This window comes from Gymnogyps californianus, chromosome Z (assembly GCF_018139145.2).
Source record: "Gymnogyps californianus isolate 813 chromosome Z, ASM1813914v2, whole genome shotgun sequence".
NCBI classification, from domain to species: Eukaryota; Metazoa; Chordata; class Aves; order Accipitriformes; family Cathartidae; genus Gymnogyps; species Gymnogyps californianus.
The window spans coordinates 59,663,034-59,689,680 of NC_059500.1; the positions used below are offsets into that span (position 1 = coordinate 59,663,034).

Genomic DNA, 26,647 nt, shown 5'->3' on the forward strand with positions numbered 1-26,647 from the left:
TGTGTTCTCCTCACCCTGGTCGCTGCTGTCCCAAATGTGGGATTGCTTCATGGACACCAACGTGATGTATTGCCAAGGGGATAGCCAGTGAGAAGGAGAGCAAAATGGCATGAAATTATTTGGGTGGCTTTTTCAATGAAGGCAAGAAGCAATTGCCTTGTCGAAGGCAACTGCGTATTAGTAAATAGCAATTTTAACATGAAAAGCGAAAGCCTCATCTATTGCCACACATTATTACTCAGGTACTACTGCAATATTTGAGCTTGGCAAAATGTTTTTATTGGAGGCACCTCATTCTTAGAAATATTTGGTTCATTTTGAAAAACTGCCTGACCCTGTTTTCTTGGTAATTTTTGTATAAGGTTCAGCTTTTAGATTGGGCAGTATCAAAAAGTGTATTTACTGTTTATGTGACAGCTGGATAAAGTATTTTAAATTGAAAATGTCACTCAAAGAGCCTAACCAGTACTAATTTGAATGTCTAAACCTGGTCTGCATTAAGCTATGCCAGATGAAGAAATGCCTAGGGAGAATATCCTGTTCAGAGAGATGGAACAAAGTGCACACTAAACAAAAAACAATATACAAGAGTTAACATTCAGTATAGGGAGAAAATTCATATTAGTGAGGAAAGCAGATCCTGAAAGCCACAATTAAGCTGCTAGGACTTATAACACATGGTGCAAACTCTCCTGCCCTTGGAAAGCCTAGAGGTACATCTGCTGCGATCTTTTACTTGCCTGACAGGCATGAAGTGGCACCAAGTTCAGGAATTCACTTTCCAGAAGGTAACTGTCCACAGACGCTTGAATGTACAGTGCAGTCCATATGACTTTGCATTCAGATGAACTGAGATTTTGAGGCTTGTTGCATCCATTTTTTTCTGGCCATCATAGTTTGTAACCATATACTAAAAGAGAGAGACAAAAAACTCCCAGTCACTGTATTTTTCTTGTGCTTGATGAATTTAACATTTAGAAATACCTCAAAAACTGTATGACTTATTTTTCAGCAAAGCATGTTAGTTAGTTTAGCTGATAGTAACTAAGACTTTGTGCAAATGCTGGCAGGGTTGAGTGGTACATGTACATGGTCTGGTCATCGTTCCATCCTTAGAGTTACATAGAAATACATTTTAAGAATTACACAAAGAACTGCAAAAGAGTTCACCAGTAACTTGGCGTTTGTTTTCATCCTGAAAGTACAAAAGCTGATGCCTAACACTGTAAGTATTGTTAATAAATATTTGGACTGATCTGAAACACATTGCATTAAAAGGAACGATTTCTTTTCACTTCGGCAGGTTTTAGATTAGGCTCATAAACCCTTGTGCACTGAGATGAGAATATAGGCCTGACTGTAAGAAGAGAAACATTAATTTCTACTGTCAAAATAGTGCTGAACTGGAATATTGCTAGTATCAGTAGTATTGATCCACAAACCTCACTTAGGTCTTTCTGCTCCAGAGAGAGTTTAATGCTTCCGTGCGACGTCAGGCAGAGGAACTTGGCAATGCATCTGCAAACTGCAGAGCGTGCGGTGCACATGCATGCAGGCACTACTTTGCTTTTAAAAAGGGGAATGTCACTGAAATATAACTGTTTATACTGAAAATGGTCTAGTGATGCTTTATTTTAGAAATAGGTACATTAACACCCCCCACACACACACTATTGTGGAACTTAATTACATGTTATCACTAAGCCTGCTGTAAGACATAGACCCAGTAAGGCACAGTACCAATAAGTTGTTGCTAAATCCACAGTACTGTGATATTGTCTGTGATATATATGTGAAATATGATTTCTGTTAGCACTGTGGGGTTTTGAATAGGTGTGTAAAGATGGATTTAAGAATAACATGAAATTGTGGTCTTTTTGAATCATCCTCATTTCAGAATAATTAATAAGACCTCTGCCATGTTAAGGTTTAAAATGGATTTGAAAAATCACATTCTGTGGTGGAATCATGATTACATTACTGTCATTTTGCTGATGGATTTATGTCGTGGTTTGACCCCAGCCAGCAACTAAGCACCACGCAGCCACTCACCCTTCCCCCCTCCCAGTGGGATGGGGAGGATGATCGGAAAAAAAAAGTAAAACGCGTGGGTTGAGATAAGAACAGTTTAATAACTAAAGTAAAATAAAATATAGTACTAAGAATAATAAAATTATAATAGTAATAATAATTGTAATGAAAAGGAATATAACAAAAAAAGAGAAATAAAACCCAAGAAAGGACAAGTGATGCACAATGCAATTGCTCACCACCCACTGACCGATGCCCAAGCAGCAATCCACCCCTCCCAGCCAACTCCCCCCTGTTTATATACTGGGCATGACGTTCCATGGTATGGAATATCCCTTTGGCTAGTTCAGGTCAGCTGCCCCGGCTCTGCTCCCTCCCAGCTTCTTGCACACCGGCTTGCTGGCAGAGCATGGGAAACTGAAAAGTCCTTAAATTAAGATAAGTGCTACTTAGCAACAACTAAAATATCAGTGTGTTATCAACATTATTCTCATACTAAATCCAAAACATAACACTATAGCAGCTACTAGGAAGAAAATTAACTCTATCCCAGCCAAAACCAGGACGATTTACTAGCTATCAAGAAGCTCAGTGTGCTCAGATAGTCACACAACCAGCAAGGAAGTGAGATCATCTCTTCCACTTCCAGCCATGTGCTGTGGAAGAGAGATTGAACTAGAACAGTACCTTCATTTTTCATACTGAGTTTGTCCAATTTTCTGCCATAGTGGAAAGCAGCATTTGCTGACCAGAGACCACTCCACAGCACAGTTCCTACAGGAGCACGACCTGGAAGGAAATGGAACAGAAGTCCACCCCAGACCCTGCAATGATTTTGTCAACAGTTAAAAAATGCATAATTTCAAGTGCAGTTCCACTCTGGGAAATGCTGTGCAGAAATGACACCTTCCTTTTCAGGACTTGTATTACAGAGACACCATATTCCTAATACATACTGTTCTCAACCCCAAAGAAACAGTGCTGCAAGCAGAGATGGGAGTAACCTGTAGCACTGTTAATGCAGTGGTCAGCTGAATTTCAACGTGCCAGACCATTACCACACTACTGAGGAGCAAGGGATGGAGAGCTGGACCCTGGCCACAACAGGTACAGGAGAGAACTAGCTTCTGCTGAGCAAGCAAGAAGCCAGTGTGGCTTTTAATGCTGGGGCTGGCAAAAGGAGGCCTTTAGCTGAGCATCAGTTTATATAGCCCAGCATTCTGAGGCTGTAAAAGTCTATCTCACATCACTTCATGAGCCCGGCTCAGAAGGCACGCTGCATACATAGTCCCACAACTCTTATTTTCATATTCACCACAAAGAAGAAAACTACATTTTGAAGTAAAATTAACAGAGATTATTTTACCTAATTCTGTAATTGTGTTTTATGTATGTCTGTCCACTTCCTGCTTTAAAAAAAAAAAAAAAAACCCAAACACAAAACTGAACAATTATACTTGTATCATGAAGCACAGCCTTCAGAAAAAAGTAACAATACAAATAAACTCTGAATACTTTGTAACAAGGGAGGGAGCTTTGTGCAGTGCTCCAACAGCATCCACTGGTGTTGGGGTCCCACACTGGATACTAGTATCATTCCCTCTACCCACGAAGGGTTTTTTTCTGAAACACATGTTAATAAAAATATGTGCAAGATGTGCAACTGGCAGTGTGAATAACTATTAAAGGACTGCTAGTGCTTAGGAAGTAACGTGTATCGGTATTTAATGTACCAAGTGAGGGCTTTCCTTTCAAAGCAAAGAATGTGTGTTGAGATAAGTAAGGAGTTTTCTGTGGTTCAGTCACAGCAGATTTACACAGGAACACATATTAATAGCCTGCCCATGTACAGAAAGGACATTACTCTCTAGAGTATAAAAGCAGATTTTGGAAGTTAAACCAGGGCATTTCTTGGGGGTTTTAAAAAAAGCCCATTGTGTCACTGAGCCCAAGCTAAAAATTGCATTTTTTAGCTCAGGGCCATATACTTCTATTATACGCTTCTCCAGCAGAAATTGATGCTACGTTCTGCGATTGCAATGCAGCAAGACTCAGTTTTGCTGCATGGCACTGCAGTTATTTTTGCACACGTTCAGTAAGTTCAGTGGAGCCTGAATAGGTTGGGCTTGCTGATCACATGTGGCTCATTTGTGTAATTAAAGAGCAATAAATCAGACAATTCCTCGAAGTGTGGGATTCCCAGGACACCTGCGTATCCATGGTGGAAAAATGCCATCAGCTTTTCTTCCAGTTATTCTTCCACAGCTGCTGGACCCTAGAAATCCTCACAGAAGGAGCACAGCAGTTAGAGTCCCTCTGAACAGTATTTCTGCTGCAAGAAATGTTCATGCTGGAAGGGCTTACTTTGGGCCTTAATCATGCCTGAGGCACATCTTCTGCTTGAGTTAACAGGACAAAGGTAGGTAGGTCACATTCAATTTACCAGGGGGGGAAAAAAAAAGTCCTCTTCCCCAGTTACTCCACCGAGTACCGTGGGGTGGTGGCCCACTGTAAGGAAGCATTTGTTGTTCTGCTACTGAATGCTCATTTTCCAACTGCTTTGTAGTGTATTCCTCATCTTTAAAAAGGCAGTATCTCTGCTAATAGCAAAACGAGTTACAAGAAATCCCAAGCAGTTCTACGAGTATAAACTAACACTGTTGTTTTTCAAAGAAAACTAGAAATAATTTAAGATCTTCACATTAGTGTAACTCTTCCCTTAATTAGTATAGTTTTGATCTTGAGTTAAACAGGTTGGCTTTAACTTTCCAAGCTTAAAATAGTTATCTGCCTTTTATAGATAAGTATCTGTGTTTTAAGGTGGTACACATGCTCTGCTCATATACCGTCTTGAAACTGCAAGGCAGCTCTACTATCTGCAGTGCAGTGGTTATGGAGGACGTATTAAAGATTATGAAGTAATGGGTTAAAGGAAAGGCGTTGTGGCTGTAACCCTCAAGAGGATGCTAACGAAGCAGCAAATCCATGACTGGCACCACCCATGTGTAGACAGCAGGATGTTAGCATAGGAAAGCGAAAGCTTGGAGATGTTATAGAGTCGTAAACCAAGGAAGATGCGAATGCTGACTTTTACTGCACAAAGGAAGGAGTGAATAGGCAAGAGAGATATGCTGGATGTTAGGACCAGGGGCTTATTTTTGTCAACCTGTAACAGATATGTAACAGCACGTCTAACTCCTCTTTTTAATATACAGTTAATTAGACTGTATATGAACCTTATGGATCACATACATACATGTTGGAAAAGCAAACATTATGTCAGACTCATGGCACTGAAATGAATCCAGAGTGACAGTTCCCACACTATGGTTTGACATAGTCCAGTTCCTTGGATACCCCCCACAGCTGAGAGCTGTGGAACAGCCATCCTCGATTCACCGCCTGCTTCAGCTGAGACTTCCAGTCTGGTTTGTAGACAAAGGAGAATAAAACTGCATAAACGAGGCTAACAGTGAGAAGAAAGACAGATGCTGCCAGCAGGGCCAGCTTCCTCAGGACTGCCACCAAGGGGGCCGCCAAAAAGGACCGTGATGCTGGAGTGCAGTTGCCCTTTCTTAGCCCTGCAGAGGTGCAGCAGAGTAAACTGTTAAACCACCCCTCTCAGCCTCTGGCTTCTACACTTAGGGGGATAAAAAACACAGGAATGACAAAATGGCAAGTTTCAAATCAGGTGGCAGAAAGAGTACAGAATGTGCTGGCACATGAAACAGCTGGTATCCACAAAGCAACAACTCCTAACTGCAGCTGAAAGTGGTAGCCAAGTGTGATGTGCACTCGACTTACAGCAATTTCACAGCTACGTGTCTCTTGCTGTAATTCTGGAAGAGTGCAATTATTGTTCTGCAAGACTCACTGAAATTTGCACAGTCCATTTTTGACAAATAGGCATTTTTTAAAAAGAAAAATTGCTTCATAAGGTAATTCTTGTCTTGCCATGTGCAACTAGCACTCTGTAATCCCTTCCACAAGCTTCCCCATTCTCTCCAAGGAGGGGGAAGGTGTTTGTGCCATGAATCCAGGCCAGCTCTCATCTGGGACCAGAGTATATCACCCCTCCTGAATGATGCCTGCTTGGCTAGCAAAGACTGTTTCATTGGCTCACCAGTGTGGTAAGCATACTAACAGTCACCCAATATCTTGTTCAATCGTAGAATCATAGAACAGTTCAGGTTGGAAGGGATCTTTAAAGGTCATCTAGGCCAACCCCCCTGCAATGAGCAGGGCCATCTTCAACTAGATCAGGCTGCTCAGAGCCCCATCCAGCCTGACCTTGAATGTTTCCAGGGATGGGGCATCTACCACCTCTCTGGGCAACCTGTTCCAGTGTTTCACCATCCTCATCATAAAAAATGTCTTCCTTATATCTTGTCTAAATCTACCCTCTTTTCGTTTAAAACCATTACCCCTTGTCCTATTGCAACAGTCCCTGCTAAAAAGTTTGTCCCCAATCCTACCTACCTCGTGGATTAGCAAGCACATGATTGCTTTTTACTTTTAAAATGTTTGTACCCTGCTTGCAGTGTCCTTGCACCCACCGAAAGTAATATCTACAACCAGTAATATCTACAAGTAAGCAAACTAGCAGCCATAGCAAGTATCACATTTTCTCTCTCGTTTCTCCTGCAGGCTGTAGTGACAGCACTGATTTTGGTTTTTGCAAGTGTCTAATTCAGTGACTGCAGAAGTATGCGAAGCGCTCTCACTTTCTCCTACTTTAGTCTACAGAGTCAAAGTATGCATGTGTGGGAGTACATCATGCAAGTATGGCTTCACAACAAGAACTGACAAATCTTTAAAACATTGTTTTCTCTGATCTCACTCCTGGAATGACCCCAGTGCCCCCGAAGAGTATTTGGGCAGTTTTATGCCAGCAGACCAGTTCTTGTAACTGAGGTGGAAGGGAGAAGAAGAGTATTTTATTTTCAGAAAAATGGGCTGTATGGAACTTCGAGGGAGAACAGAAGATAGGGTAATGCTTCCCAGCCACATAATTCTGAGTTACTCAGTAACTCAAATGAGATGGTCTATATCTTTCATTATATATGCTGCTTTGGAAAATAGTGCCATTTCCTCTTGAATCCCAAAGATCTACCAATCTGAAAGCTCCATTGCCTGAATCAGAGAGTCACAGAATGGTTGAGGTTGGAAGGGACCGCTGGTGGTCATCTTGTCCAGCCTCCCTTCTCAAGCAGGGCCACCTAGAGCCAGCTGCCCAGGACCATGTCCAGGTGGCTTTTGAAGATCTCCAAGGCTGGAGGCTCCACCAGTTCTCTGAGCAACCTGTACCATTGCTCTGTCACCCTCAAGGTAAAAAACTGTTTCCTGATGTTTCCTGTCTCCCAGCCGCAGCCACAGTGTTTGGGGCTGGAGGAGTTGGGCTGCTGTTGTAGAGAAGGGTTAGAGAAAGGCTCAGAGGGCTGCGACTGGAGGATGACAGGGGCTGTTTGGGTGCAGAGGTACTGACAGGAGGACCCAGCAGGGACAGGGCTGTCAGCATGGCCTCTGTCCATGGCACCTCGCTTCGCAGGTCTTCAGGACAGGTGGCCCAGCAGATGCTCAAGGGATTTAGACAGCTCTGCCCTGGTGGTTGGAAGGGGGAGGGGAGGCTGGAAAGCACTCCCTGCAATGGCTTGTGCTTTGGTTTTGAAACAAACATGCTGCAAAAGCTTCTAAATCTTTATTGAATTTCCAAGAAATCAAGCAGCCGTGCTCTCAGTGCCACCAGGTCGTAGCGGAGGACAGGTCCATCCGCCGGGCTGGCTGGGCGCTCCCCTGCAGCCTGCCGGGCGGAGGCGTTGGAGCGCTCTGGAGCTGCGTCGCCCCGCACCCCTCGGCGCCTCCCCGCAGGCCCCCTTCTCCCAGCAGCGGGCTCGTTGGTGTTGAGCCTCGGGCGCAGGTGGTAGCGCCGCTGCGGGGATCTGCTGCGCGCCCGCTCCCTGGCCGCGGTCCTCTGCCGGCGGGCGGACGAGCCGACCACGTACTCCTGGTAGTCGTCGTCCGCCCTCATGGCGTGCAGGACGCGGTCGAAAGGCTGCCTGCAGAGCGGGCACGCAGCTCTCGTGGCAGCCCACCGCCGGATGCAGCCGAAGCAGAAGGTGTGGAAGCATCCGTCGACGGAGGCTGCGTCGTCCATCTCGCCCAGGCAGATGGAGCACGGGCTGCCTGCCGCTGCCTCCCACCGCCCTGCCCGCTGCAGCTGGCTGGCGGTGGCCGTCACGGCAGAGCCGCTCGGCTCCGGAGCCTCCTCAGCACCCGAGGCCATGTCCTGCCGAGAGAGAGGTTCAAAGTGCCTGAGCTTTCCTGGCGCTAGGAAGGGAAAGGAAAGCAAGCCCCAGAAAGTGGGGGGGGGGGAAAGAGGAGGCAAGGGCCTCTCGAAGGGTCTCCTTGCGGGCTGAAAAGCGGCAGCAGAAGCAGCCCTGTGGGACAGCCAGCCCCCAAGGCTGCCCTCCCCACTTGCCTGTCCCCCTCGGCTCCCCCCAGGGACACTGCCCCCAGTCCAAGACCCCCCACCCCCTCTGCTCCCCCCAGACAACCAGCACGACTCGAGCTAGCGCAGGGTACCTGAACGAGGCAGGCAGGGAAGGCGGAGGAACTGGCTGGGAGTCTTCAGCGGTGCCCACAGCCATGGCACAGCCGCTGTGCGGGACCTGCAGCAGCCCCACCAGCCAAGGCTCAGCCCAAAGGCAGCATTCTGGGTGGAGGTCCACAGTCCTGATGGACCCCCAGGACCCCCCAGTCCTTTTCTGTATAGCTGCTTTCCAGTTAGCCAGTTCCCAGCAGGTACCGATGCTTGTTACTTCCCAGGAGCAGGACTTTTCAATTCCCCTTGTTGAACTTGATGATGTTCCTTTCAGCCCATTTCCCCAGCCTGTCAAGGTCCCTCTGGATGGCAGCCTGACCTCTAGCATATCAGCTACTCCTCCCAGTTTTGTGTCATCAGCAAACTTGCTGCGGGTACACTCTGCTTCATCATGCAATTCATTAATAAAGATGTTGAAAAATATTAGACCTGGTATTGAGCCCTGGGGTACACCGCTAGTTACCAGCTTCTAACTAAACTTCATACCATTGATCATCATTCTGAATCCACCTGCGCAAGGAGACAAAAGTCTCCTCTCTAACCCCTTCAAAAAAACTATTTGCAGCTGCTGCAGTAAAATTAGCACTATATAATGGAAACTTTGCATGTAATCACATCTCAGTGGGATGTTTGAGCTTCACCATGACATTCTGGTGAGGCAGATCCCCAAGATTTTGTGGAGGTCTAATGCCCACATAGTTACTGCTTAGCAACCAAAGGCTTCTTCAGGAGAAAGCAAATCCTTTGCAGTCTGGGAGTTGGTTGCTGTGACTTCCATCCAGGGAGGAGGAGGAGAGCTGAAACTGTAAAGTGAGTGGCTCTCAGCACATTCATCTCCAAAAAGATACCAATGGCTTTATTCCTCACACCACGATCTGTGTCACTATCTGAACCAAGCACAGCTCAGAGCCAGCCACTGCCTTGCAGACTTCCCTGGTGCTCTGGGAATGTGAGGAAGGCTCACTTCTTTCCTCAATAAGATTATTGCTTGTAGGTCTGCAACAGGAGTCCTGCCATCAGAACCCAGGCTGCTCTGAAAGTCTGCCCTCTTTTATACACTTTAATGAAGTTTATTCATTTCCTCAGCCCAGGTAGCATTAGCCCAGCCTTGAGAAACACTGGCTATGCACCTAGTGGGGAGCTGGGGCCAGCTGAGGCTCAGTACTTGCTTGGTGTAGCGGGGATCTGTCCTCTCACCTGTAAAATTACCACAGGAGATAAAGTAATCTCCATAAGGTGCAGTGTCTACTGATCTTCTTCCAGAGCTCTAGAACTGCCCTTGCAGAGAGAGAGAGGAAGGAAAGGAGCAATTGCTGACCCAGACTGAGAGCAACAGTTATTTTCTAGTGAGTAACTGGCATGTTTAGAGATGTCTGACACAGTCTATTCAGAGTATGCTCCAGCTGCAGAATCACTGGCAAAGAGATGCTTGTCCTGGGTTATCAATACTGCCTGAAGTTGGAATCCCATTGATACTTTGCACCTCTTCTGGAGGGTAAAGAATATGTGCTCTTTCTCTTTCCCTTTTATTGCATCTTTCCTGCCATGAAAACAAGACACTGTATACGAAGAGGAGACAAAAGGAAAAAATGTGCTTCTCAGCTGTGTTTCAAATGTTCTATATGTTAAAAACTGACTCTAAATCTCTGATAGCATCCTAGCTAATTTATCTCACACTTCTCAGTTTTTCTGTCATTTTCATTATCCTTTAACAGGTCCATTCTGATGTGTGATTTACATTGCTCTGCCACTTCTTTGGGTCCTTTCTGTAAATATTAAGAAGTTGCCTTGGAATTCCTTCTATAAATATTAAGGCAGTCTTAACCAGCATCTTATATGGTCTCTGTGGCAACATTTTGGAGCTATTTTTAGGCCCACAGTCTTGAAGGCTGGTGTGCAGAATTCATCATTGGTTTGCTCTAGGAGGTTCTCTTGTCCAATAAGATTTTAAATTCTGTAACCTCTCTGACAAGCAATCTGGTACTTGATGTTTTTTGTGGCTCCAGATTTTTTCGTTGTGCCAAATGTAAATGTTCTTTGCTATGATATAAGCAGGAACCTTTCTCACAACTGACATGCAGAAAGGTCTATTTCCTTCCAGTTTGCAGATACTTTTTTACATTATTATGTCTCTGCTCAATAGGGAACTCTATTCTTTGCTTAAATCCAATTTTTATTCTATTTTCTCAGAAGTTACATTTTCCACACCTCTGAACAGCGACTTTTCCTTCTCTGGATGCTCTCCAACTGATCTGCTCTTTTTGCGGGGGTTTTTTTTCCTGACATCTATTGTCTAATGCAAGAAATAGAGGTAATCTAGTACTGAGTCAAGACGAGTTTTTTCCTTAAGTCTTACTTAAATTTATGTACTTCCATACAATGTTTCCCTTTTGTCCAATAGCACAATGCTGTTCAGCTTATGATCCAGTGAAACCTACACAGCCACTCCTGAAATACTGCTGCAAAACCAATTATTCCCACCCCACACGTGTAAATATATATTCTTACCTAAGTTCAGAGTATTTGTTCTTGTTCTTCAGGATTTTCACCCTCTTCCTATTGTTAGGGTCTTTTTGGGCTCTGTTTCTGTCTTCCCACAGCCTTGTGTCACTGTGACTATCATCAGGCTCTTGCGTAGGCTCCTATTCCAGCATCCAAATCATTGAACTTTCTCCAGAATAGCAGTGGACTCACAACTCCTGGCCTCCACTTCCTATTTCTTACAGTAATTGTTCTTCCATCTGGGTATTTTGGAGATGAGAAACACGTATTTTCCAATAAATAATTTATAAATAATAGGGTTTTTTCAAGAATCTGTTTTGTTGCTGTTTCTGGTCACGTGTTGCCCATAAGGGGGCAATACATGGCAAGAACAGAACTGTTGAACTGCACAGAAAGTGTTGTCAGGACCCAAGATTAGGTGTATCTTTGCTTTTCCCACTGGAGTGTCTCTGTTTTTCTTCATCTGAGAAGGAATTTGAAGGATCCCAACCCTACAGTGTTATTGTTTTCAAAAACAGAACTATGTCTGATGGCTGTTGAGAAGCTCATTTAATTTTGCACAAATATGGCCTTTGATTAGGACAGTTGTGCTGTATTTATCTTTTGCTTCCCTGTAGAGGGTGAGAAGAAATTCTTTGTAAGAAAACACGGCAATATTTTTTTCCTTTCTGGTATGCCATATCAAGAACTAGTACAAAAATATTGTTCAGCTGGAGCTATACAATTTTGGAAAAAGAAGTTTATCAGAAATGTATGAGATTATAGGAGGAATATCCTCTCAGTGGTATTGAAAGGGAAATCTAGATCAGCTCACTGGCAGTTCATCCACCTTTATGCTCTTATAGCAGTGCTCTGTATAGAACTGGGAGAGGGAAAGATAATTTTCCAGCTCATGTGTGACTTTTTTCCATTCTTGGACCAGCCTGATCCTTCACATAAAATAAAGAAGCCTTGTGGCCAGGTGCCATCAATACCCAACAGTTGGGATTAGCCAGAAGAGGATGTTCCAGCCATATCCTATTTCCTTTACCTGTGCCGCAGTCTTGGAGCGGGACACAGCAGTGCACTGCCAATAGCACTCTTTTGTATGCGGCACCCAGGGCATCTGCCTGTGCTAGACATGACTTGTAGTTTTTTTTTGCAGTGCAAAAGTGGTAGTGCGGTCCTGTGTGTGTCACAGTGATGTGCACTTGCACAATTAGTTTACATCGTTCTCTGTCAGACGACAGCAGTGATCATTCCCTGTCCTGAAAAGCATGTAGTATGTGATATGCAAGAAAAGACACTGCATGACAGTTGCAGAAGGAAAATCATGCAGAGGAGACCCTGGCCGTCTCACCCTCTTTTCTGTTAGACACACACTGAAAGATCTGAGGAATAAATCAGTATCCAGATCCACTTAGCTGAGGACAGTGATTGTGAACTGGAGGCCAGGAATTGCACTTGTTAACCAAGTCTCTGATAGGATTTGGTTGGTTCCAGCTGCTGTCATCTGAAAGTCCACTCTGAGCAAATTGTACTGTTTAAGTATTTTGGTGGTATGGTAATGTTTCTGAATGCATGCCAGGAACAGTAGCAAAAAATACCTTCACTATGCTAATGACTAAAGTCGTTAGCTTCTACAGAGGCCGGCTTCCCAATATCATTCAAATACCAGGCACTGTGAGTCAGTCCTTATCATCTCTTTGGGAAACCAAATTCACTCCTTTGCTGAAAAATGGCATGAGAGAGGAGTGACCTCGCAATTACTGTGCTGTTCCACGGTGCTGGGGATCTTGATGTGGAACATAGCACAACTTCCCAAGGCTTGAGATGGGCTATCCGGCAGTCAACTCTTTTATGCCCCAATACTGCAGGTGCATAGAAAGATATTTTAGTCTCCATGATGCTGTTCTTTCCCCTCTGCACAGCCTAAACCTCTTTTTCTTTTGTGCCCCTCTTCCTTTCTAGGCCACAGCTGCCACCACCAGTGGAGCTCTGATTTATTTCTCCATTTGACTTTTCTCTCATGCCACTTGTCGTTAAATGCCTCAGAAAATCCAGGCCAGGGTCCGTGCTGCCAGAAGTTGAGCCCTTGGGAAGAGATGGTGGATTCATATTTGTACTGCCTAGTCTGGACCTTTAGCCACAGTAAAATGTTATGCAGGTAGTTGCTGCTTCTTAGTTGGCTTCACATACCGCTGCACACATGTCCCTGCCTCCCACCAGGATCTGAGACGGTGGGCCTCAGGAGACCTCTGTGTGGGGTTTCGTGAACCACCCCCGTCACACTGCCTTTGCTATGGCTGCAGCAAGCCAAAGCAGAATGAGCACTAAAGGACTCGGGTCCGAAAGTGTATCCATAAACTCTAGGGGTATACAGTCTCCCTAACTGGCCACGCAACTCCTCACTTCAACATACTCTCTGACTTTTAATACCAAATATATCGTTAAAATTAGAACTAACAAGAAGACTAAGAAAACTGAAGAGGGAGATAAAGTGATTTAAAATTCTAAAACTGAAAAGATTTTTCTCTTATGAATTTGATATGCAGAACAGATGGTCCTCAAAAAAAAAGTTCAGGCAGAAGAAAGGAGCCTAGAATGAGTCTGTATCCTACTCCCACTGCACTGGGACCATGAGCAGCTGAAAGGCTAATGCAGTTGATTATTCTGTTGAATGGAAATGTCCATCCCTTAGTGGTTCTGTCTGTAGAGAAACAGCTCTGTTTTTTTAATTCAGAGTTCCTTCTTTTCATTTTTTTCTCAGTAACCAGTGTGCAACAAAATGACATCATGTGACACTGAAACACACAGTCAGTTGGAAACCTTAGCTGGCCTTCTTAGGATACATTTTCATTAATAATCTATTTGTGCAAGAGCTAGACAATTTCTCTGTAATGATGTTTGTAATGGGATTGTTCCTCAAGTAAAGTAGTGAAGAAGAAAGGGCAAATAGTAAGATCTCTTATTTTCTTGACTCTAAAATATATTCTATTTCCAGCCCTCCAGACATTTGCTTAGCAGGTCAGTGTGCTTCAAAACAGCTGAATTGTTCTTCTCCAGAGGTTGCTCTGTAAAGCTCAGTTGTTGTTAACTAAAACCTTAGCCTCTGAAATGTAAAACCTGTTGAAATGGGTTTGACCTGTAAGAAATTATTTGTCTTCTTCAAAAAACTAGTATTTCTCTTTCCTCCCCTCTAATGATACACAAGTGGTAATTGAAGGACCAGCAGTTCCTTCAACTCTCTGCTAAACTTTTCTTAAAGTCAGTGTAGTACCTGCCTTGGTGGGCACCACAAAATTTGTCAAAAACCCAAACCATCTTGTCTTGTTTTCCTTCTGTAGTCACAGCTCTCTTAAGCAGCTTTCGAATCACCTGGGAATCATTTTGAAAGTGGAGGCCAAGTGAGTGGTTCTCCTGTGGTACATTTTTATTTCAAGTAATTGGGTTATTAGCAATTTATACTGGTTTGGTCTCTCACCATTCTTCTGTGGCAGGCCTGTGACAGTATATTTACAAGGAGGGTTGCTTCTAGAACTAACATTCAAAGCCCATTTCAGATTGAACTGGTTAAAAACTTAATGTTTACCAGATGCCAAAGGGAGAATATTTTGAGGCATTTCCTCCTAAATAAAGGTTTGGACCCTTCATCTTGCAAATCAAAGGATGCTTCCTCAAAGCAAACGCTTTCTATCCCAGCTTTGGTATTGTATTTTGTACTCTCCCTTCAATTTGTTCCATTTGGCAGTACTGTAATTACAGGCCAGCCATGGACATGTGTTCAGCTGAGGCAAAGCACAGAGAGTGAAGCACAAGAGTCTTGTTGAATTTTCAAGAAGCATTTTTCATGGATGATCATCCTGTTCTCTAAGCCTAAAAACTCAGGGAAATGACAAGGCTCTGCTTTTTCTAATTGCTTCTGAGCCATTGATCACAGTCATTTTAAAGGGGAACAAAACAGAACAAGTTCATTCCAGTTGCATTACAAACAAGGGAAAGACCTCACAGTTTCATCTAGAGGGACATCTGTCAAATTCAGACTGCAGCCATTACAGAAATAGCCATTCAGACACTGTTCCCTCTCCTCTGCAGAATCAGTCCTCTGATCGCTTATATCCCCTTTATGACATTGTAAGACCTTAACTTTAATAGACTAGCTTCTGGTTTATCCCATTGTCAACAGCAGACAGTATATTCCCGCATGTTCACGCATCCAATGTAGTGGGAACAGCAGGCAGTACAGTAATATTAAACTATGTAAAAGAATTAGGAAGCATCCTATTAGCAAGAGCATTTCCCCAGAGGCAGACGAATCTGGCTTTGCTGAAGAATAGCTTCTGCACGTTCTGTGGTTTTCATCCTTTGGCTGCTCCAAGTGCATGTCTGAAAAGGGCCTTAGTGCTGGAAATGAAGTATTCAGGAACTGTACTTCAAAACATTATCACAAAAAGTTTCTGTATACTATAAAAGTTCCCACCCTGTATACGTACTTGTTGCTGTTACTGCTTTGTGATACTTCTGCATGAGGAAAGACCATTTTTGTAACTAGAGTTGAATAAAAATAACACTTGAATGTGAAAGATATTTGCTGGTTTTTAGAACATTTTGATTTCTGGAAACAGACCACCTGCTGCGTAGGACCCTTAAGTCTCCTAGCTAATAATCTTCTCTCCATTTGGACTAATTTTAGCTATTGCCACTTGAAACTTTTAATGGTTTCAGCCACCTACTGCCTTAATGCAACTTTTACAGCCCCTCTCTAGCACTCTGCCTGTTCATATATCTGAGGATTATAAATAGTTTTATTTGGAATATGGTCACTGGAGATGGAGGTGGAGAGACAGGAATCATTTGAGAGTAAATAGATTGTTAATTCCCTTCTGAGCACTGAGCTGCTGATTCACTCCCAATCAGTTCACACTCAGCCTGGGCTGAGTCAGCCCAGAGGGTGTTGAATAGTCAAGAGCAAAGACAATTCAGAGGATAATGGTTCTGCAAAGACCAAAACAGAAAAGTGATTCAGAACTGGGAACTAAAAGAAGAAAAACACATGGGGGGGGGGGGGGGGGGGGGAGGGGGGGGGGGGGGGGGGGGGGGGGATCAAAAGGGAAATAAAAATAGACGAGCAACCCCTATGCTACCACCTCTGTGTGGGAAACAAAGGTGTTCAGGGAGCTTAGAGAAGAAACAGAGGTGAATGAAAGGAAAGGAGTGGATGGAAGGGGAGAAAAGACATTAAAACCCAGAAATAGTATCGGAGTGAAATCATCAGGGGAGAGCCAAAAAGGAAAAGGGGTGTAGGCAGAAAATGGGCTCAGAGTAGGGACATACTTCCAGGAGTGTCTCAGCCTAGCCACTGCCTTCCCATCCACGTAAGCACGCACATAAAAGCTTGCATCTATAAATGTCCTACCATACATATCCATGGGGAGGAAATAGCTGAAGTGGGGCCCTACAGTCAAGGACTTTCCATCCTTTGCAGATCAAAAAGCATAAGATGATAAAAAAAAAAAAAAAGGTTCATACGAGAAATGGGCACTCCAGAGATATGTGAACATATTGGGAAGCACATTCACCCAGATTAAAGGCAGGCTTCTGTCTTTGAGTTTGCTGTCAGTTCAGTGAAGAGGGTGAAGCTCCTGACCTGGATGCTCTGAATCAACCTGTGGGATATTTCCGCAACCTCTTCTTGCTCTACCACTTCAAAAAGTGCCCTAAGCCTCCTCAGTCCTCATACTGCAGTTCTCTTATATCTCAAGTTCAGTGCTGCAGCCTCTGGGCATACCTGGGCTCAGAACAGAGACTTGGCACACTGGGAGTGTCTTGTCTCATGTCTTATGCAGAAGCCTTCCCACCTTGCACTTTGTTTATATGAAAGGCAAGTAGCTGCTACGATGCTGCGCCTCCCACAGCAATGAGCTCTCTGCTTGCATTCAGCACTGCTGAATATACATTCTGCCACAGTAATATAGGCTCCAATTTCCTTCTTCTTAAAGCTTCTTACTTGAAAATAGTTTGTATATATTTAACCTGTGCTAGTTTAAGGAGGCCACAGGGAAGGCTTCTCAACAACAAGACAGAAGGAGATTGTTAGCAAGAGAATATATTGACTTGCATCTGGCAGATTTAATGCACAGTAATGGTTAAGATTTAGGCACAAATTAGTGGTATTGATCCCAAAGCTTGAGGACAAGCACTTAAAGGCATGCCCCTGGATACATCACTGCTGTCTGTACAGAGCTATATGGATGATGCAAGGCCCACTTGACCGAGATGCCTAAGTTAGAAGTGTGTTTGCCCAGAGATAGGTGTGGGGTGAGTGGAGAGAGGTGGCACCTGAGAGGATGATTCAGCTTTCAGTTGGGCCAGCTTGTACTCTGCAGGTTCCTCCCAGTCCTTTTAGTGAGTCAGAGCACTTATATTCCCAGCCTTATCACCACAGCCAGATGATTAAAGATGGGAGGAGATGAGCCCAAGTCTACATCCCCAATTTACTCACTAAGATAGGTGTTCAAGTGAGGTTGTGCAAGTTCCTCCAAGAGTATATTGATTAGTTATATGTGAAAACAAGTAACAAGTAACTGTGATGTGAATGTTTGCATAAAAATTAACCCCACCTCATTCCTCTAGGGAGCTGAGATATAGACTCAGCATTGCATCTGAGCATGCTGTGTACTGCTCTGACACTCAAATACTTTCCAGAACTGATGAAAAATAAAATTAACAGTTCTGGTATATTGTTCATAATGTCACGCTCTCTGCCAAAGGGAGAGACTTGTATGATCGTGGTTTATGGTCTGGCGAGCTCTTGAGGCTTGTTTAGAGGAGGCTGTTTTGCTTTGATTTTGCTGTGTATTCACATCAGAGAAGGCAAACTCTAAAAAAACACTCTTCACACTTTCAGTAAATACCATTGAGCTTTGAGATGCTCCCTAGCTCCTGGCATGGCTGAAGAGCAACTTCCAGGGTCTCAGACCAGCTCCTTAGAAACTCATATCTCATGAAATGGAGGTAGGTATATCTCCGAGGCACTGAAGTAGGACTCCAGAGAGGATATTCTGACTGCTGACTGGGAAAGATTATCACAAGGTGGCTACAGCCACAGAGTAAATGACTGTGTTGCAGGACTCCAAAATAGCAATGCCTATCAGCCTTGCAATGCTTCTTACCAGCTGTAGATTTAATAAGCATCTTACTGATCTCTTGTTCTATTGTCAAAGAAGCAATTGATTTGAGCCTATGAAAGAAAAACAATTTTCTGGAAAAAAAAGTATATACAAGATACCTATGATAACTTTGGTCTGGCAATGAGAAAGGAAAGCAGCAAGTTTTCCTGTGCCACCAATACAGGCAGTGGGCACTGCACCTGCCCTCACATACACCTGTGTTTCTGCAGCATGCTGCTCAGTGCAGGAAGCTAGTAGCAGGAAGAAAGAATGACAGGTCTGGTGAGGAGATTCTTGTGATTACAGCTTGAGTACTCATATCATGGGACTGTCAAAAAAACCCAGGGCTTTTGATAAGAATTTTGGGTTTTGGCTGTCCTGCAAAACCAGAGGGTGCTGGTGATAGAGGAATAAAAGCCAAACTGATGTGGCTGAGATAAGATGTGTTTCGACTGAAACATTGCCATTGTCAGTGGCGTTTCTGGAGGGCAAGCATTGGTGCAAAGTAATGAAATAGCATTGTTTGCCAGACACAGGGTGACCATCAGCAGTTCCACCACTCTTATGTGGTGCAGGCTCCCAAGAACTGTGTGAAGATCTTCCCCCATCCAACACCACCTCCCACCACTTTGGGGTTGGAAGGACATTTCTGGGGTGGAAGATGTCAGAGATGCACCGTGCTACCACGAAGCTCATCCACCCGTGGGTTACTAATAGACAGACTGCTAACCCAACTGATGGAGGCAGTGAGTGTGTTAACTGTAATCCTCTCATTTCAGCTGGATTGGGAGCCATGGTGGAAGAGGCATAGAAATGTCAGAAGCATGGGCAAGGGGCCAGACTCTGAGGGTCTGGGGGGCACAGGCACCTGCGTGCTTCAACCACTTAGTCTCCATGGGGAGCAGCACTGCACTTGAGTGCCTTCAGGGGTTGCACAGCCCAGTGAGGGGGTAACACATTATGAACTCACTGGTCCCCTGTATCATGTTTTACTGGTTAAGTGGATAAAACACTGTCCACAGATTTAAGGGGACAAGGAAGCTTTCTTTCTCTCCTCTCTCTTCTGAAAATGAGTGAGATAATAAAGAGTGCCTTCAGCAGTAACACAGAAGAAATCACTTTTCATCTTAGTCATCTCATTTTTACCTCTTGGTAAGAACATCAGCTAGGTCACAAATTCTCCAGTGGATACAGTGGAGTGAAATTCTCCCACCCCAAAAATATCAAAGTGAGGAAACAGAGCTGACACAGACATGGCAAAGAGAAAGTATTGGATAAGAGTTGTACCTTTTTTTTTCTAATAGGTACTACCTTTCACTGGCATAAGAAAACCATGTTTAAAATGAGTTATTTGATTCAAAATGCGTTATTCTGTTCACATGAGGATTTTTGTCAAATTCAGGGCTTTTAAAGCAGTGAATTTACTGTACTTCATTAATTTGGCACCATTTAGTAGGTCACTGATTGGTACAATAAAGGACAGCCCCAAGAAATGGTAGTGCTATAAAGGCAGGCAATAAAACTCTCTGATACAGCAAATGTTACCTATCTTTACATGTCTGCTATTGTATTTAGGATGAAACCTGCCAGAATTAATCACTTCAGTGAGAAGATGAAGTATTTTGGCTCTTCTTTTTTAGGGGGAAAAAAAAAAAGTAACACTTGCCTGCTTCAGACATTTTTTACAAGTAAAAGACATATGCAGGGTGCTACTGTTGTTCTCAACTCTGAATTGCTGTCTGCATCCCCTCTTTGGGGCATGGATATGGGCAGGCTGCTAGTGTGGTAGTACAGAAATCCTACAGGCAAATCATGCTGCCTGTGTGAGGACTGACCAGACTGCAGACCCTGCCGTCGGTGGTGGTGAACTCTGCTGGGTCAGCTTGAAAGCACCTGGCTCAGCCTGGCGTTGATCAGAGGCGTGACTGCTCCGTAGGCACTGCTCAGCTCTGCTTGTCTTCTTCGTGGGCTGGAGGCCTGAAACCTCGGTGAGAAGTATATACTGCTTATCTCCAAATTCAGACAGAGGTTTTTGTAGAGCACCCTCTTCATGCCTTACCATGCTACAGGCTTAGGGCACTCCTTGCTCAGCTTACTCTGATACACAGATGGCTCAGAGCCACAATGGCAGTGCAAGGGGCTCCAAGCAGATGGGAGGCCTGGGCGCATCTCTTCTCCCACCGTTACACTGTGTGCTTTGCACTGCTACCTAACACCCTGCTCTAGGACCTGCAGCAATGTTCTTTGCTGCTCTCCGCACAAGGCTATTCTGGATTGACTGACTGGTAACTAACAACGTGGTAGTGGGGACAGGAACAGAAATGGAAGCATCTGTACCTTTTGAAAAGCTACAACAGTAGGAGACATAGCCCAAATTTTTCCTTGCTTCAGAGTGCCTTTGGTTTTATAGCACTTACACTGAACATGACATGCATTTTATAATTTACACGCTTGAACACATGTATAACTTCAGAGGACTGTTCCCATAATTGGAGTTAAGTCTGTGTTTAAGTGTGTTGTTTAATCAGTGACTGAAGGCTAATGCAGAAACATTGATTCATTATATAATAAGTATTACTGACACCTTAACACACTAATAAACTGCTAATTGGTTTCAGCCTATTTGCACTGATGATAGGATTTAAGACAAAAACAGTATACTTGCAAAACAATTTGGGTTCCTTATTAAGCAGAAATGAGTGGACTTGCCTTAACTCATTATGTTTAACTGGAAAAATGATGTTTGTTTTTACTTGTGGTGTAATTAATTGTGTCCAGGTTAGATGGAAAGTTTTTTATATCAGCTAATGCCTTAAATCATTAAGAAAATTTTGAAAGCAAGTTTTTTCAACAGCTTACTGTTCGGTGGCATGGTTCTGGTCTGTGTATATGCTTGACAGATGTGGACCTGGAATCTTACTGGGGTTTTTTCTTGAAAAAATATTAAGACGAAATAACAATAAGCAGATTTTTTTATATATATTCTGCCCAGAAGGCAAAAAGATTTTGTTTGCTGAAAGCATTAATTTTCTGTTCAAAATGGGACATCTCAAGAGTTGGGGGAGTGCAGGTACCATGAGTAATTTAAGAAGCTTGCACCTTAACAGGAAGACAAGTGGAGATCCCAAAAAGACTGAGGGGGGAAAAAGCACTCTTCAGGGGGAAAAAAGGAAAGAGTGACATAGGAAACTAAGGCACAATCAACTTAACAAAGTAATGTATTGAGATAACCCCTTGTCTATTAGCACCCTTCATCTGGAAGAGGCCAAGTTCAAACTTGTTGTCCACAAGTATCTGGCTTGGGATATGTTTTAACTCTGTTCTGCGGGACGAAATTCCTTATGCAGGGAGTGTGCCTTATGACCTAAGGTAATGCTTCATATCCCTCTGGAAAATAGAAGATTGTCTTCTAGGAATTTGAATCCACTGTGTGCAGGATGTTCGATCATCTGGAAACTCAGTTGGAGAAAAGAGAGATACTCCTGCTACAGCCTACTACATCAGTATGCTGGATACTTGAGGCTAGGTACTTTAGTTAGCCAATGCCACATTAGAGTTAAGAAGTCAGCTAGAGTTTTATGGGTATACTTGAAGGAGAACTATTTTGCTTCGCTTTAGTAACTGGGTTAAAGTCTTAGGATATTGGGCACTTCAGAAGAGCAGAATAAACAATAACAGAGAGCTGAGCTTAGCCTCCAAGTGAGAACAGTGGGTGCTCTGGGGATCAGATCCTGACTTGAGCATCACGGCATTTGAAAATCCTCAGTATAGCTCCTCTGTCTGGATACCTTCAGACAACACCCGCAGACAGGGATTGCGTCTGGACCTAGAGTGCATCAGCATTTGAATAACCTTCCTTTTCCAAATGCTGAGCTCTCTCCAAATTGTTGTGCTTAATGAATCACAGCATATCAATTAAATTGCTGATGTACCCATCTTCCAATGGGACACTGACTCAAGTGGTAACACAGTGAAGGAGCAAACTACTCCTCCCTTTGAACTGGCACAACATACAACAGGCCCTTTACAAAAAGGTCGCTTTCACAAAGCTGCTATTCTGGAGAAATAGGTTAAAAAAAAAAAAGTGAATGCTCTTTGTTGCACTTATGTATTTATTTCTTGTTCTCCAGCTTAAATCACACCAGCATCACTTTTTTTACTTGAGTGTTGCCCAGACTGGGCACTTTTTAACACTCTGCTTTCCTCACTTAATTCGGAAAAGTTTCTAACTGGAATACCTCCCAAGGGCAGATACTTGAGGTTGGTGCTATTTCTAGCAAAGAATACTGCTCAATGGGGCAGTGCTAAATGGGAACACCAGCCACTTATGGCTTTTGTTCATCTCCTATTCCTGACCGTGCTGCAGGTTCCTGGACCCTCCTGCTCTCTGCCCCTCAAATGCCAGCTCTACAGCTTGCCTCAACCCTGAGACAGGCAGAAAAGCTCCCCTCTTGTGCATTCAGCACCAGCTATGAGTGCTGGACCACTAAACTGGAGATTTTATACCAACTACATATGATCAAGAGGGAAAGTCCTCATCCCATATCAGCCGGGGCCCACTCATAGCTTCACTTTTATTAAGGGTATCATACGCCAATCGGTGGAGCCAGAGGCTGCTCAGAGGCTGTTCCTCTGAGAAGATCCTGCTCTAGTCACACAGCTTACGAGCACTGCCACCTTTCTGCACTGTTTTTCTTTCCAGTGGGAATGAGGATGTTTGGAGTAGAAAGCACCGTGCGGAATCTGTGTGGTTTTGGAACAGTTTCTTCTTGCAGTGATTTAACACTGAGTTCCAGCTCTCCCACCAAGATAAGCCAGCTACCCCATAGCAGCCTGGATCAGATTCTAATCCTGCCACATCATCAGTCTAAACAGGGAGAAAACAGCCTTTATTGGATTGGCTAAGCTTTCAATTAAAATAGATGGAGTGCTAAAACATTACAAATGCTTAAGCAGTAAAGTGAGGACAGGATAAAAATGAATGGTTTTAGAAACCAGCACTGAGAGAGAAAAAAGATCTCTTAAAGAGACCCAAGAGCATAATACGTCATATCTACCAGGGAGAAAAATAAGCACTAGGAAAGGAAAACATATTATTATGATGATAAAAGAAACTATGTTAGAGTGATTTTCTGCAGACCCCAACATCAAAATTAGACTAAATAATTTCTTTTCCCAGAACTGCGAAAGAGCTGTTACATCCACATGAATAATGTGTTTACCAGGTATTTTCTTGTGCTTTTCATTACTGAGCCATTCCAGAAAAGAGCTCTGTTTTTTTTCTTGGAAGCCAGTGCTTGCCAAAGTAACACCTGAGGCTTCCCATGAGCCATCAGTCTGGAGATCTGTACATTAGTGGACAAATCTCATGTTCATAGTCCGGTAATACTCCTGGGCGTGCAGAAAGCTACAAAGTGTTTCCTCTTTGCTTGTGTTCCCAAATGACTGACCTTCGTAATATATAGTACAGGTCACTGTGAGCTAGGAATTCATGCTGGGAAGTAAAGGTGGATCCTCTGTAGCAGCACGCGGATGTAGCAGCCTCTAACAGCTGTCTCATTATAGTTCATGGGTTTGTGGTAGTTAAATGAGAGCATTCAAAGGAAAACAATTAAATAACTAGTTCTGGAGACCACTGAATATCCCCTGCCCAGTAGAGCAGTCTTTGAAGGCTAGACATAAATGACCTGGATGGCTAAACTACACTTGATATGACTGGATAATCGTTTGCATGTGCATGGCAGTACAATGTGTGGATAGCTCTTGCTTTTGGAAAGCAATCTGAATGTATCAATGCTTCTGTATCACCTACCAAGCAGTAGATAGGTGAGCCCAGAACAGCAGCAAGGATGGAGGAGCAAATGTGCTTGAACACCATTAGCTCCCAGTGTGGTGACCCAAGAAGACACACTGGAGGCTCTGCAGGGAACAAACAAGGAGAAACTGCCTGATGAAGGATTGGTGAGGAAGTGGGAGAGTGTCATAGTAAGAATGCTTAGCCCAAAGTGGTTAGTCTGATTAGCTTCTCAGAACTCTGTTTTAACTAACTCCTTGTATTGCTGTTGCATTGGATCAGACTGCCCCAGGGTCCTTGATAAAACCTAGAACTGCTCATCTTTTTGCCCCTGTGGTCTGACAAAGCTTTGCAAGCAACAGAGCTCCTCTGAGTATGAGCCTCTCCTCGCACACATGGAGTGGGGGGAGCTTCCTCGCTTGTCTTTTCTACTTCTGCAAAAATGCATCCCCTTTGTGAGCTCTACTTATTTTTTTCTTTCTTTCTTGGTTCTGATTTGTGCCAAGAAAGATGCTCTTCTGCTGCAGACCCCCTTCTGCCTTGGATCCTGCTGTGGTTTGCCCTTACTCTGTCATATCCACCTAAGCCAACCAAAAGCCGGAATAGAGGAATGGGATCATGCAGACTTTCTCTGCCGAGTCAGCTTTTAGCTGTTACCCATCTGCTTGATCTAAGGGGTTGTCGTGGAGCTTTTAACTCCATTTCACCATCCATGATAGGAAAATATTCTGGCCATAATTTGCAATTAAGAGGAAAGGAGACTTTCAGTTCCCCTTTTCAAACAACCAGCAATAAGCATCTATCTGGATTGCCTGTTGCTTCTGACGCCAGCCTAATGGAGCAAAATGTTCAAAATGATGACCGGCTCTTCACCGGATCTCCTTCTCTGTGACATGGCCAGCAGGTAGTGTGGTCTTCTGGGAAGCTGTTTTCTGAGCATAAGCAGGGAAAACTTGAGCCTGAAAACTAAAAGTTCCTGCAAACCTTTGTACTATGGAAAGGGCACCAGCCCAGACTCGCATTATCTAGAATTTGTATTAGTGTTGAGCACACCTAGAAGTGTTAAGATCAGCATCTCGTATTTGTTGTCCACTTAGGACAGACATAAATGTATTCGGTGTCTAGATTTCAACCTTTTTTATTCCACTTTTTGAGGGCATTTTGACCAAGTCTTTCTCTTTAGGAATGCTACAGCAAACTCAAGCTCTGTGCCATCTTTTAGTTTGCTCCCTGCAGGAATGTTCCCCTCGCTCAGCCACCAACCAGTTGCTGGCTGGATTTCCTGCCTTTGCCCTTTGCTTCTTATCATATTGAATCATATCTGGTTGTACACTTTAAAAATGTAATGTGCTAGTGTGCTAGCTGTGTTTATACCAAACAGAAGGTATAAACATAGGAGAAATCAATGACCTGGATTTATAAACCATCATAGAGAGAAGAAGAGAAAGTATTGGAAAAAGATATATCTGGGCAAATAGAGAAGGACTGAGTTATTCTGGGCCTAAAAGATAAATGGGTTTTGTCTTCAATAGCAACTGGTCTCAATTTTCATTGAGGTAGTTCGAACTGATTACTAAGGAGAAGTGGAGGGACTGAGAAACAGTAAATTTTCAGCAATTCAGATTTGTTAGACCTGCAGAGGTTATCAGAAAGATAAGGGAGAAGGAACTTTTTTTGCACTTAATGCATTCTATAAACAGCTTTTGTACTAGACTTGAGAAAGGGCCAGAGTGGTGCAGAGACTCTACAACAAGAAGATGCAGGAATTCCTCAGGAGGTCAGGTTCTGCCTTCTTACTGGTAATGGATGCATGAAAAGGCTAGATTTCATCGCATTTATATAGCTGAAATGTCACTGTGGCAGTCTGGCAGCAAATAAAGCATGTCCCATAAAAGGCTGTGCCAGAAAGATCACCAGTGAGAATTCCAGATACTACAAGATGCTAGAAAAATATGTATCACCTTTCAGGCTTAAAGCAATAGAAATTGCAATTTTATATCTGGATATCCTCTCAGATCCCTAGGCTTTATTGATAGACACCCAATGGAAAAACTGGGAGATTACCAAGACTGTGGTCTGGAATTTGCTGAGGAGTTTAGCCACAGTATGTCCTACTTCTTGATAATGACTGCAGATGTCTGATATCCACAATGGGATTTTATTGCAAACCATGAGTGCAGTTAATTCTGCTCTGTTTTTTTCCAGTTGTCATGAGTCTTTATGTTGTGCATGATAGAATATCTGCTATTTTTAAAAACTACCACTAGAGATTCAGTTCCTGTCGTAGCACATAAATATTATTGCCTTTAAACCATTTTCACCCAAATGCTGTTCCGAGTCACAAAGATGAGAACTGACACTGGTAATGACATGTAAACTCACAGCAACCCAAGGATAATGACTGTTTTGGACATGCAGTATTGGTTCCACGTCTCTTGAGCAAGATAGTCCCCGGGAAGGTTGTCTGAACACCGTTCTGTGAGTTCCTCTGAGTCAGGCCTTCACCCCTCAACAGATGTCTCATTCAGAAGAACCTGAACCTAGATAGAGGCTCTAGAAATGGACACACTC

The 26,647-nt window shown here is 43.6% G+C and overlaps 1 protein-coding gene across 1 annotated transcript; it reads right to left on the minus strand.

Moving 5' to 3' along the window:
* Positions 1-7,729: 7,729 nt before the first annotated feature.
* Positions 7,730-8,314, minus strand: LOC127027780 (E3 ubiquitin-protein ligase Topors-like). The gene has a single exon (XM_050913616.1). It carries the CDS (start codon positions 8,312-8,314, stop codon positions 7,730-7,732), a length of 585 nt encoding a protein of 194 aa, XP_050769573.1.
* Between the last annotated feature and the right edge of the window lie 18,333 nt (positions 8,315-26,647).

Excerpts from the sequence above, each read along its gene's own strand:
- LOC127027780 (XM_050913616.1), bottom strand. The coding sequence starts at position 8,314 with ATGGCCTCGGGTGCTGAGGAGGCTCCGGAGCCGAGCGGCTCTGCCGTG.